At 34.0% G+C, this 14832-nt stretch overlaps 1 protein-coding gene across 1 annotated transcript in view; it reads right to left on the bottom strand.

Moving 5' to 3' along the window:
* Window positions 1–3872, bottom strand: part of LOC126978191 (allatostatin-A) — an 80601-nt gene extending 76729 nt beyond the window's left edge. Inside the window, exon 1 of the mRNA XM_050826965.1 lies at window positions 3763–3872. Within this exon, the coding sequence (XP_050682922.1) occupies window positions 3763–3773 (11 nt within the window). The 5' untranslated portion in view covers window positions 3774–3872. The remainder of the gene's footprint in view (window positions 1–3762) is intronic.
* Between the last annotated feature and the right edge of the window lie 10960 nt (window positions 3873–14832).

Here is a 14832-nt window from a genome sequence, read left to right on the forward strand (position 1 = left end):
CTAAGGTTGCTTTTTCATTACATTATATGCAAAGTGATGCAACAAAATTACTCAAACGCCAATTACTAAATGATTTACACGAGTAAGTAAAAAAAAATGTAATTTAATAAGTATAAACATAGTTATAGATATTGAGTGCATACATATAGTACAATACAGTTGATGCATCAATCCACACATACCGTAAATAAAATAAAGGCATTATGTGAGCATTTTACTAACTATTTATTATATATGAAAAATATAACTTTGTCTTTAAATATATTACAAATCCAGTAACCTGAGAATGTAACAATAATTCAGGAGCTTCACTCATTTCATTTAATTACCGACGCCAAAATGATTTCTTCCAAATATATTTGTAATATTCTGAATTTAATTACAGCTTTAACAGTAAGTACCAAATTCTAAAGCATTTTCCAGTTACGATTTGAATGTAACAACGCATAATAATTATAAGCTAAAAACTTATTTCATAAGAATCTCTCGACATTTTCTGGTAGAATAACTTCATAATCGCATCTCAAAGGAGTCGGCTACGAGATACAATCGTAGCGGAACATTTTAATATTAGATCTTCTCTATTCATTTTATTTCAATTTCGGGGAATGGGTTAAACAATAGCCATATTTTGTGCTTTGAGGTACTCCTTGAATTACTATTAAAATAAATCTTTTCAGATTGTCTAACTAAGAAGGAGTTTACAATATTATTTATTAATACAAAGACTCACGTTTTCGTACTTATTGAGTAAGAGGTGGGACGTTATCGCGAACCAACGACACTCACCCCTGATGAAGGATCTCCGAATGGTCCGAAACTAGTCGGCACCGACACCGACAAAAACGTGAGTAAAGCCGTATTAATAAATAATTTAATAATTACTCACGAAAGTTTTAATGAGTTTACAATATTTTTAAATTATTGCTACCAGTGGCTGTAAAATGTAGTATTGTTTTGTTTCATTCATGTTTTCCTGGTTTTTTATTGAATTTAAAAGAAAACATGTTTCCAGCTTCTTGGACATATTCTTCTATAAATCTTCAATAGTGGATCTCCATTTGCCATACTTACTTGATATAGTCACCTTTCAAAGAAGTTCTCTTGCTTTTCTCCCTCAGATATTATATAGTACGACAACATCAATTTTATCATATAAGCTTCATGAATTATTCAATCAATATTCTTTCATTAAACATCTCTACATGAAAAACCATATTTATTTTTTAATAAGGCAAATGCCGTGAGAAAGCCACTGCAGCTTTCTCATCTCTTAGAGCCAGAATATTATCTATGTGATATAAACTATTTTAATAACTTCCAACAAACGCACAGGAAAAACGGACAAAAACGGACTTTGAAGGCTTGAAGTAACATTGACAAATAAGTATTTATTAACTGCGTATTTCGAACATCATTTTTAATTTAACTATGACATTTATGATAATTTTTCTTAATAATGATATGGTCGCTATTATTTTTAACATCATGATACAATTAATTTAATTTAACTTTATTTAATGATGTAATCAGTTTTGTTTTATGATAATTATTATGATTTGAATATAATATCTATATGTCAAATATTTGTATGCTCAATAACGGGCACGACTTGGAGAGCTAAAATGTATTTAAATCAACTATAATGTATTACCCTAGTCAAAAAATCTTACTTACTTACTTACTTAAAAAGAAATTAATTTAATAATCACTTTGAAAAATTTTTTCACGTTGAACACGACTCAATTATTAGATTTTTTATATACTACAAATATAGAAAATTTTTGGTTTGAATAGTTATAATTATAGTAAATAGTTTATTTTCTTATACATTCTTCTCACTTTTTCTGAACATACTACAGATTCAGTAATTTATATGAAACATATAATTAATATTCAAAAGCTGTAAGTTTAATCTGTTTATATATATAATGTGAATTTGAGTTGATATTATTATTTCAATAAAACTGGCTTATTAACCAACTATTGTTAATATTGTGGATTTCAGCTTAATCGCTCATCAATTGAGTTAAAATTCAATTACTGCATGAAAATGAGATTCCTATGGCCGGTAACATACAAAAAATACAATACTAGATAGACTGTATCGATTTTAATGCCGTCTATATAAATCTATTAAGGGTCTCACTTGATGGTAACTACTAGGTTTTTCTCATGCATCAAAATGAAATTAATATAGTAATTATTTGCTTAATTTTTGCCATAATCTCGCCATCAGAATTGATGATTTGAACAGGGGATTAAATTTAAAATAAAATTATATAGATTTTCCTGTAAAGGGCGGTGACGGAAATTAAGTCATCAATTTCTTTGTGTGTTGCGGTTTAGCAAATGATTATAATTAAGGTACTATTCATATTTATTGATTTGAATCGATGTTTTGTATTCGAATCGATTTTGGCATGATCACATAATCTGAAACCAGTCTCGTAAAAGTCTCTTTTTGGTAATCGAAACTAACTAAAAATCTTATTTTTTGTCCTTACAATCCCTTATCCCACATTATGTGGAGTCAGCACCACAATTGTGAGTTGCAAATTAAAATATTATAATATCGAATTTTTATTTACGACAGTAAGAGATGAGACGAGCATAACGTTCACCTGATGGTAATTGATGCGCTCAGGATTCTTGATAAATCCAAAAAACCTGAGCGGCACTACAACTGCGCTCGTCACCTTGAGACATGAGATGTAAAGTCTCATTTGCCCAGAAATTTCTACAGTAATGCTTACTTATGCTTATGAAGTGTAAAATCATCTATTTAATATTAAAAATTCTCGTGTCACAATGTTTGTTGATATACTCCCCCGAAACGGCTTCATCGATTTTTATGAAATTTTATGTGGAAGGTTTGAGAATTGGTGGTAGTCCAATTTTTATATCACAATTTTTTTTTTGTGCAATTTTTTTTATCTATATAGTTATTTATATATATATATATATATATTATTTTTGTTTTTGGGAAGATACAGCTGAACAAATTACAATAGATACAGGATAAAGTAATAAGAAGCCATTTACAGATTCTCTTTAATTTCTTCATTTTTCAATTCTCTTTCATTTTGGGCTCAGCTATATTTTTTGTTGTTGAGCCTAGGTCGGCTTTTTAAAACTTTTGTATACAAACGGTACATGTGTTAAACAGATATTTAATTATTAAATATTATCACCTGGTTTTCATGTTTGCTTGGTATGCTTTTGATCTTTAACTAAACTATCAATCATGAAATTTTACAAACACGTGTGTGTTTGTAAAATTTCATGAAAAAGCAGTATATAATACGGGGTATATTTTATCGAATTTTTTTAAGATTTTCTGAAGATGCGTTGTTACAGATTGAATGTTGACAAAGACGCCACTAATCGTCATATATTAGCCAATCATATGATAGAACTAAAAACAGAAATTCAAGATGGTGCAAGGCGTTGTAGCTTTATAAAAGGACATACAGAATGATTGACCGATAAATATTTAATATTATTATAACTAAACTAAATAAACTAATATTATTAATACTAAATAGTACGATTAATGTAACTGATAAATTAAACCAAAAACCAATTATTTTTTCAGTTAGTAATCAATTAGTAATTGTGCATGTATAATTGTATAATATTTTAACTTATTTATGTTTTTTTTTTCCAAAGTTTTTAGGGTCGGGTATTCGTTGAACAAATTTTATTAGAATTACTTATAAAAAAAAAATTAAAAGAAGATACTAGTCTAAAGCTACATACCTGAATACCATTGCACTTCTATATCGCGAAAGCTGACCGAAAGTGGAACTTCCAAACTTTCGTAGCAAGTTAGTTTTTAGGCGCGTAGCGTGCTACGCTGCCAACGTTCTACTACGTCACCGAAGCTTTCGTGGAAAGCTTTTATAAGCGCCTCCCAAAGGCGTTGGGCGGGCGTTCGCGATAACGTAATAATCTTCTGGTTTATAAACCAGATTTTTTCATAAATTTAGTGCTTTAAAAACTATTAAATGTCACAAATGTATGAACTGTGCATTTTACATTTTCTGACTTCCTACGCATGGGTTAAAAATCTATGTAATAGATATTCAATCCGTTCGTGTAGAGTTTAATTATTTTCAAGATAATATTATATTTTCTTATTGTATTGTTCCTTTGTAAGCATAAGTAGTAACAGTCGTAACAAAAATTTATAGTAAAACAACTATAATCAAAATATTCATCATTCTATCTTACCATGTTTTCTTCTACCATATTTTATTAATTTACGTTTTTGAAACTTATTCGAAGGTGGTGAGATTGATATGGGTAGAGTGCAAATTGTATTTCTTTCATCTCTTTATTTGAAGGTTCGGAACAAATTATGTTTATATGTATGAGAGAAACATAACTTTTCTTTGAGAAATAACAAGATTTAAAATTACTTGAAATAATTTACATGCACCGATACTACCTCCTAACATAATATGTTACATTATAACGTTATAAACAAAGAATACATTATTCACATTTTTATGTCATAATTTTTCTATTAGAAAGATGTACTATAAATATTATACAGTTTTGAAAATGATATCAGTAAAAGTAAATATTCTTTTAGTTTCAACAAAATATTAAATATACTTAATAATGATTATTGTTGTAAGGAATACGAGGACATTTAAACATTTAAGAAGTTGTCAATCTTTGAATGTCAAAGTCAAGGTCAAAAAGAAGAAGATCATTCATCTTTATGTGGTAATCTTCTTTTTTATTTTTATGTTATAGATAATTTTTGTCAAGTCAGGATTAAATGAAACACAAAAATAACTTATACTATTGAAATAGTCCCAAACAATTTCTCTCTAATTATAGTTTTTGAAAACGTATTTGTTCTAGAAAAAAATAACAGTAAACAATTAAATTTTAACCAGAATGTACAAAGTACTGTCTTTTCGCCTCAATAGGGCTACTGGCAACCCAAGCGCTAGCAGCTATCTCTGTCAACGGATCAGCCTAGCTATCCAACGTGGAAATACTGTCAGCATTCTTGCTACGCTTCTCCGTAATGATAGAAAAAAAAAATTTAAACTGAATGTAGAAAGTACTATCTTCTCGCCTCAACAGGGTTACTGGAATCCCAAGCGCTGGCAGCTATTTCGGTCAACGGATCAGCCCAGCTATTCAACGTGGAAATACTTCCAGCATTCTTGGTAGGCTTCCCCGTAATGATAGAAAAAAAAAACATTTTTAAACCAAATGTAGAGAGTACTATTTTCTCGCCTCAACAGGGTTACTGGAAGCCCAAGCGCTGACAGCTATTTCGGTCAACGGATCAGCCTAGCTATCCAACGTGGAAATACTACCAGTATTCTTGGTAGACTTCAAATTCAAATTTGAAATTCAAATTCAAATATTCAATATAGGATTTAAAATCACTTATTGAACGTAAAAATCTACCACCCATTCAAAATAGACTGCCTTAGACCTGAGAAGAATGGGCGCAAGAAACTCAGCGGGCTTTTTTTTTAATATAAAATATGGATTACAATGTAATATCGTAAAAAAAAAAATTATAATGAAAGAGCCTGAGGGTGTTCGCTTTATTCCCAGTCCGTGGTGTCATTAAGAAAATCGTTTATGCTATAATAACAATTAAAATATGACTTTGACATATTTTAATTTTTATTTAACTTTGACATATTTTAGTTTGTGTGTGTGGTTTCCCACACAAACGTTTTTTAACAATTCTTTTAAATTTCGTAACACATTTGTTTTTGTACATTTTCTGGGATCATATTGTAGAAGCATATACATCGCCCAACAAAAGACTTAATAACTCGACCCAACCGAGTAGTAGGCATAACAAGTTTATGTTTGTTCCTCGTGTTAACATTATGAATGTCACAGTTTCTAGAAAATTCCTCAATGTGCTTATGAACATACAAAACATTATCAAAAATGTATTGAATAGCCCTTTTCTGCAGCACAAAGATAGTATTAATATCGGCCGCACTGCCCCATAACAATATACCACAGGACATAATACTATGAAAATAACTAAAGTATACTAATCTCGCCGTATCTATGTCAGTTAACCGTCTAATTTTCTGAACCGCATATGCTGCAGAACTAAGCCTATTCGCCAATCCTTCAATATGGGGGCCCCACTGCAATTTGGAATCAAGAGTAATGCCAAGACATATAGCAGATTCCACTGGTTTTACTTCCACTATTATGTTTCGATCTGAAGGGCGCTGTAGCTAGTGAGTTTACTATTTAAATTACGGCAAATGAGACTTAACATCTTATCTCTCAAGGTGACGACCTCAGTTGTAGTGCCGCTGAGAATTTTTGGGTTTTTCAAGGCTCCTGAGCGGCATTACATTCTTATGGGCAGGGCGTATTAATTATCATTAACTGAACGTACTTATCGTCTTGCCTCTTACTGTCATAAAAAAACACATAATGCAAAATATGTAACCTAACAATTCTACGATGACATCATGCTTTCATCAATGACCTCCGCTGTTACAAAGGTACCGACATAAGAGCTGATGAAAGCTTTGTATTTACCACGTATTATTAGTTTTTGCCACCATCTTATGACGTTAGAGATCAATTGAGATTCCAGTGATGTTTTTCAATACGATTCGCCTCATCAAGTATCGGAATACTGGATCTGCCGATCGAACAACATGAATCGCTGACAATGAAATTGTATTAAACTACAAATGGATTTAAATTCAAACACCAAAGCTCGATTGGAAATCTCCAGCTATTGAAACGCCAATAAGCAATACTGGTGTCGGGCGGTCATTGCAAAAGCAAAAACCTTTGAGAGAACCGAAAGTGAAGTGAAATGGGAAGATCAAGCCCACCCAAGATAGTTGAAACTTGGGGACACCCTCTGCTCTATCTAGTATCTTGGGGATACATTAATTTAAGTGCGTTACTTTGCGCGATTTGAAAGTACTTATTCTAAGTAATTAACAAGTCTTTCACTAAGTTCAGAAACCCGAAAGACTATTTCAAATAAAGCTATGATATATATACCCATTGCCCTAAAAATACCAAACAAATATCTTAGTCTTTAAGAAAAGGTCAAACATGATGACGTCTGCGACACACCACAGATACTCCTACGCGAGAAGAATTCTAAAGAAATATTATTTTAGTGCCAACATACACTGAATGAATACTATAGTATTTACTTTGTCTTAATGCATAGACTGCATTATACACAGACAGAGCGTAAATATCGAAGAATATGCAAAAATGTAATGTAATTCATAGATGTTACTTACAAAGACAGCGACATCTGTTGACGTGCATTCGTTTAAGAAGATTGTTTTCGGTGTAGAACACCTCCGTTGTACTCATTTCACTACCTATTTTATTAGTTTGTTTTGTTTATCGTAGAACTATGAAAGAGCGTCTTTTACAGTTTGTCATAAATAACGTTTTTTGTTTACAATAACCAGGTTTGTTTACAACATGGAAGAAAAACCGCATAATGGTACCTCGAATATTGTAAGCAAAAAGGTTTAATTGAGTAGATTTTAAATTTTCATCTTCTGCAGATTTTCTTATACAAGAGAGAACAAATTGTCATGATATCCGCATTTTACTACACTTAAGTTTTGGAATGAAGCCGGATAAATTTAGCCCAATCCAACCACAACAAGGCTGAGCAGGCTTGTGCATTCTCTGAAGTTTCACTTTAAATATCCTCTTGATTTGAGAACACCTCCCAGGCACAGCCTATATCAGCATTCTTAACATCAATATATCGAGATACTTTCAGTTCTATGGAGACGAGGAAAAAGTCAATATTGGCTTCTAAAAAGCTAGAACAGTTCATTTATGTGATAAAGTTTTTCACCTTAAGCCCCCGAATGAAACTAAATTAGTTGTGAACAACACACTGAGTACTGTCTCTATCTATGAAAACTTGCTACTTTATTGTGACTGTATATGAGAAGTGGTTTGATTCATACGATTATTGAAGTGATCTCCAATCGGCTTGATTTTTTAGCGTACAGATGTTGGGATTTCTGGATCTTCTACCGACTTGATAAACTTATCACGGAAATTTTTCACAACAAAATATGGAATTTCACCCGCAACACACTGGTATCTGACATTCCACAACTGGGCGTTTGCCTCATATAGCAAGCAGCTCCGTGGTATTATTTGCCTACTGCAGTATTCTCGAACCCGACCTTCACGTCAAGAGCATAGCCACAAAAGCATTTCTTGATCGGCCTTTAATATTCTTCATTATTACATGTGTACCGACCTAAACTATTTAATAACAAATATATGCATATTTCATATAAACTCTCCCGGTATACACTGATAAAGTTTTAAAATAATATTATGCTTTGCTAAGTTGTTATAGTATGCTCCGTCTATAAATAAATTACTCTGTTGCTAACGTGTACACTTCTGTTTGTGAAACAGGAAATGAATGAAAAATTTTATTTTTACATTCTCATATATACTTTAATGCTAAAATGTTTTTAAATGGAGAAAGTGAGTAGGAGGACAAGATATTGAGATTATCTGATGATCTATATACATTCATAATACTATGGCTTCCTCTTCTTCTTATTTATAATACTACGTTCGGGAAGCTCCGTAAAATCTTCTTGTCCCAAAAACCGCAGTGTCTGAAGACCTATATTTTCAACCAGCGTCTGTTGCCAGTGATGACTTACGGTAGGCAGGCGTGGTCGCTAATGATGGGCCTGATGAGAAAGCTCATGGTCGCTCAGAGGGCAATGGAGAGTGCTATGCTAGGAGTTTGTGAGATCGAATCAGAAATGAGGACATCTGTAGGAGAACCAAAGTAATCGGTCTATAGCCCAAATGATTGCGAAAATGAAGTGGCAGTGGGCAGTGCACATAGTTCAACAGACAGAAGAGGCTAGTAGTGCAGAAAAGTCCTCGAATGGCGACCACGTACCGGAAGACGCAGTGCTAGTAGGCCCCCCACAAGATGGACCGATCGTCGTGGAGATCTTTGGGGAGGCATTTGCCAGCAGTGGACGTCTTCCGGCTGATGATGATGATGAATACTATGGCAAAATGACATTAATTAAAAGAGATAATTACACAATTTTTAACATTCTAATTTTAGCTTTTCCTTTTGTAATTTGATAAGAAACATTCTATCCAGGAACAAGGCAATAATTATAGCGAAATTTGACGACAGTCGATTTAAATTTTTTAATAGAACTAAGCAACATTTCATTCAACTTCGGAAAAAGGAGGAAGTCTGTCATTTAAAAAGTGTTTCAAGAATTACTTTTTCATTTGCAAGGGTATATGTGCTTTTAGATTTGTGGTATTTATTAAAATTTTCTTCTGATTATGGTATCAGGGTATGAGGGATCTCCTACTTATTGGTATTTGGTAGTTTAATTTTTCTAATTGTTTTTATAATAGTTTTTAGAATTACATATATGAAAAAGTATTTTTCAGTTAATTGGAAAAAAAAAATACACGTGCAACTCATTTGCTAAAGTTACTATGCAATATAAAAATATTTATAAGAAAGTTCTAAAAGTGACGTTAGCCGCGTTAAAGATGTCGCCGCCATATGTAATTCACATGATATACCACCAGCGTATTTGTTGTAATTTAGTATTTATCGGAACCGCGGCCGTGAATATGATGTATTTTAGTATATCTAACTGCGGGAACTCGTACACAACATTTATATTTCAACGAAATTGCTGTTTTTTCTTTAATTCAATATCTGTCTTAATTTATGTGTATTGATATCATTTTAAAACATTTGCGACCGACGACATTTGTCACACATAACATTTGTATTTCTTTTATACTTAACTTTCTATGCACAAATATAGTTCCTGATATTCTGCCTTCTGAGACAGAATTGAAACAAAAAAAGAAAGAGTTCAAAGCTAATAAATTACTCAAAACCGTTGAACATAATATATTTGTCTTCTTTTTTATAGAAGAGGTATAACACATGTTAGATGAAGAGACATGTTGGATTACTACGCAATTGATGTAAACAATATAAAAATATAATTTCCTAATGATATCAGTAATAATTACTGTAGTGCATAACCAAGGTTCAGCCATTAAGTTCAACTATAGTTTACTCGTATTCATCGTCGTACTCACTAAGCTAAGGCTGAGATAGCTATTTGATGATAAGACTGACGAGACTCGCAATTCTATAGCTCCAAGTGGCAAACTAGAAAATTCAATTAACACAGAATTTGTAGCTTTTTTTGTTGCTTATTAGTGTAGAAGGGGTTGGTAATTTAAACGCACATAATAAAATTGAAATATCTGTGTTTTACAGTTTTCACTTTTATAAGTAAATATTTACAATGATAACTGACTGAATCACAATTGGAGCAGCGTTACCCCTTACAACTCACAATAAGTATTGCATAGTAGATTTTTTATTGCGCCCAGACAAAGGGAAAGGGCTACCCTCTGAGATAACGACGGGAGGGAGGTGGTGAATGCTCATGCATACCAGCCTAAGTCTGCGTTGGCAATGTGGAACTCACGTAAAACCTGCCTACCCACTAATCACCAACTGAGGTTGGCTTTAGGCAAGTGCCCTCTAAGCCTTTATCGAAGGCGACCTTCTCTTGGGGAGACAGAGGCGCAAATATGGGCAGAGAGAGGCGCAAACATAGTAGAACTTATCACTCTAGCTTATATAGGGAACGAACGTCTACCGTGATGATGCTACCAACTGTAAGTTAACTAAAGATCTGAATATTATATGCTATTGTAGTTATTTCTAATCATAGTGATAATTATATAAAATAATATTACTAACACAGTATTAAATGTAATTATTAATTGGGGTATCTTATGGCAGTTCATGACGTTATTAGCGCTTGTTAACACATTAACTAATCAATATAATAATATTTCTGACAATACCTCAAATGGCGATTTTGTTGATTGTGCCTATCTTCTATATCTATCCATATATATAATGAAAATGGTCTTTGTTTGAGGCTCAATCACGCCTAAACCACTGATCGTATCGACATGAAACTACCACCATAAGATGCGAAATTTATACTAGATGGTTTATGGCCACTTATTTTTTATTGTTTTTGTAAAAAGTTGAATAAAATTTTATTAAATTCCCTTTAAAATTTGGGAACGGCTTGTATATTACCTTTTCTTCTATATATATAATGAAAATGGTGTTTGTTTGAGGCTCAATCACGCTTAAACCACTGATCGTATCGACATGAAACTACCACTATTCGATGCCAAATTTATCCTAGATGGTTTATGGCTACTTATTTTTTTTTATTTTTTTTCCTTTCAAAATTCGCCCAGTGAAGCGGGCGGGAACGGCTAGCTTAATATAAAGCTAGCATAGAACATGGTGAATAAATAACTATCTAGATAACTCAATACTGAACATTGTTAACATACTGAATGCTGAAAAACAAAGTAAATTTCCGGTGTTTGTCTGTAGCCAGCTCCTTCACACCGCAACGTATCTGGACGCCATTTTCAGCATCAGTTAGATATTTTTTTAATAAATACAAAATTAGGTTTCATTTTAATTATTTAAGTTAGATGATGTTCTTTGTTTTGGTAGACTTAACTATTAACTCACAGTAATCATATCTTACATCAAAACCTTACCGAGGGAACACAATATAATAAATGTGGAGAAAATGTAGAAATTAATGTGTCATCTGCCAACAAATGGGCCAAAAATAGAGCAGTCGGCACAGATGAGTCTCTGGGATTAAAGGACCGATACTGGCTTTCTTACAGAAACGAAACTTTGCCATTAGTTCAATTTCAAATTTCATTCCAGAACGGTCAGGTTTTGTCGGTGGTAAAAATACAAATAAAAAAAGAGACAGGCACATGATAACCGAAAAGGTAAACAAGTTTATTATTACAAGTGAGTAAAGCAATTTTCTTTTCTAGCCACTTTGGTAATCCTATAAGCTGTGATTGCCTAACGAAACCCTTTCTATTACCTTATCGTACATTAAAATATGTAAAATTGAATGAACTACATCAATACTGATGTGGCTTTCAGGTAGATGCTATTAGGTGTTAGACTGCCGTTACGCCAGCATTAATGAAGTCATCAACAGGGCATTTGTCGCTCTTAAAATATCAGTTGTTTTAGTTTTTGCCAAATGGTCGTCCCAACCCGTCGCGATGGCAAGCGGTCTTATGGAATGACCCTGGTGGCTTGCAAACGGGGAAGGGCTTTGGTATGAAACGCTACTTGCGGTGACACTCTGCCTCCTTCTCATGTACAAGTAACGTTACACAATCAACACTTTGGAAAATTTGAGATGATTAGCTAGAATTGAAAAATTTAATACAGAAATAATTTTCTCTCTCTTTTAGATATTTTTTGCAGGCTAATTAGCCGAATAGAAGACAATACAATAAATTTAATTGAGATTCAGGCGTGATAAATATATCTTATTCATTTCTATTGAAGAGGTTGATTATAGGCATATACTGCACATCGATGATGAACACTAAGATTCAGGTCTTCTTTAATATACTATTCACGATACGATTCTAGCGATAAATTTGTTTCCTTTTTTTTATGGAATAGGAGGACAAACGAGCGTACGAGTCATCTGGTGTTAAGTGATCACCGCCGCCCACATTCTCTTGCAACACCAGAGGAATCACAAGAGCGTTGCCGGCCTTTAAGGGAGATGTACGCGCTTTTTTTGAAGGTACCCATGTCGTATCGTCCCGGAAACACCGCACAAGGAAGCTCATTCCACAGCTTTGTAGTACGAGGAAGAAAGCTCCTTGAAAACCGAACTGTGGAGGACCGCCACACATTAAGATGGTGGGGATGATATCCTAAATTGTGGAGTGTCGTGCGAAGGTGGATTCCTCATAGGATGTCGAGGAATTCAGGCTTTAAAAGCATAAACAGCCTTTTTAGTTCTAACAGTACGCGGCCTCGATCGTACGATATACGAACACATGAAATTTTTGCCTGGAAAATTATCGACGGCTTCGTACCTGTTACGTGCAAGACAATTTGTTTCCTGGACAAACTACACATCTGTTTTCTTAAAGACCCGAATCCATACATTGAAATTTAATATTACAAAATATTTGAAATGGAAAACGATAGAAGTTTCTAACATAATAAATACAATGCAATTTTAAATCAAAAAAATATTAAAAGTTGTTACAATATTTATGGCCCGTCTAGTAATAAATGTTATGTCCATATTGTTTCAGTACTTTCATATACGATGTAGTGTGTTCAGAAACTTTTGTCCTTAGATATTGGACTTACTACAAAGTTATATGAGAAATTTAAAGATCGGAGCAATTTGTTGGTTTCGCTGTTATCTCAAATTGATTCTGAAGTTATTAGGGTTTAGTGTGATATTATGTTAATTGTTTGGGCTTCTGAGCACTGCATACCTAATTCTTTTTATACTGTCACGTTTAAGCATTTAACAGTTTCAATCTTCTATTTCTAATATATATTTAATTATTTTTTTAAACTTATCTGAAATCTCTTCATCCTGTTTATCTAAAAATTCTTGTACTGCAGCGACTATAGTTTCATGAATTTTGAGACTCTGTCCTTTCAATTAATCCATCAAGTTATTCAAGTTAGTCAACAATTTCGAGAGTACAGTTCCCAACTGTTACGGGATTAGGTGTGTCATGTGCATTAGACATGATCTTCGTCTTGTCCATGTTCGTTTTGAGACCTACTCCTTGGGAAGCTGTATTGAGGTCATCGAGCATATGGCTTAAGTCCTCCATGGTCTCTGCCATGATTACGATATCGTCTGCGATTCGTTCCAGTCCAGAAGCTTAAAGACATCCTCCAATGCAGCGGTGAACGGCTTCGGCGATATAACATCGCCTTGTCTGACACCCCGCTGCAGTCGGATAGGCTTCGAGAGCTGATCCTGGAGACGGACTGACATGGTGGCGTTATCATACAAACACTTCAACGATTCGATATATCGATAGTCAATGTGGCACCTCTGAAGAGACTGAAGAGACTGAAATGTATGTGGTCTATGGTATTAAAGCCTTTTCGGAATCCGCCTTGTTCGGAAGGCTGGAAGTCGTCGAACCTGCTCACGAGACGATTCGTAATAACCCTAGAGAACAGCTAATACTAGTATACATGGCTCGGAAGTGATATGGGCCTATAGTTCTGTAAAAAACGTTTTATCGCCCTTTTTCAAGAATAGCGCCACTATACATCTGTGCCATGCTTGTTGCGTTTTGCCCTCGAGGAAAACGGAATTGAATAGCTTCTGGAGACTCTTCAGCACAGGAATACCACCAGCTCTCAGAAGCTCGACTGTAATTCCATCATCACCCGGCGACTTGTTGTTTTTAAGCTGTTTTAGGGCCATACTAATCTCGTACAGGCTGACGTCTGGAATATCTTCGGTATAGTGTCGGGTTAGTTTGGCTCTTGGGTCTTCAGCCTTGTTTGTAACACGTGCCCGTACAGTCGTGTATAACTGTCCGTAGAACTTTTCAACCTCCCTCAATAGTTTGGGCTTAGACGAAATGACCCTGCCGTCGCCTGTCTTTAGCCTCGTCAGTTGGCTCTGCCCATTAGACAAATCTCGTGCGAATACTTTGGAGCCTTTGTTACGCTCTATATATATCGCGAGTCAATGATTTGGAGATTTGTCTATTTAGCTGCCTATACTGGAACGCATAGTCCGGCGTCTGAAGGGCCATTTGATGTCTTACATCCATTCATTTGAGGGTAGAGTCTGAGATTTTTCCGGTTCTTTTTGAACGGCTGGTCTTAAAGAACTTAAACCCTGCCGTTTGAACAGC

This window comes from Leptidea sinapis, chromosome 47 (genome assembly GCF_905404315.1).
Source record: "Leptidea sinapis chromosome 47, ilLepSina1.1, whole genome shotgun sequence".
NCBI lineage: Eukaryota > Metazoa > Arthropoda > Insecta > Lepidoptera > Pieridae > Leptidea > Leptidea sinapis.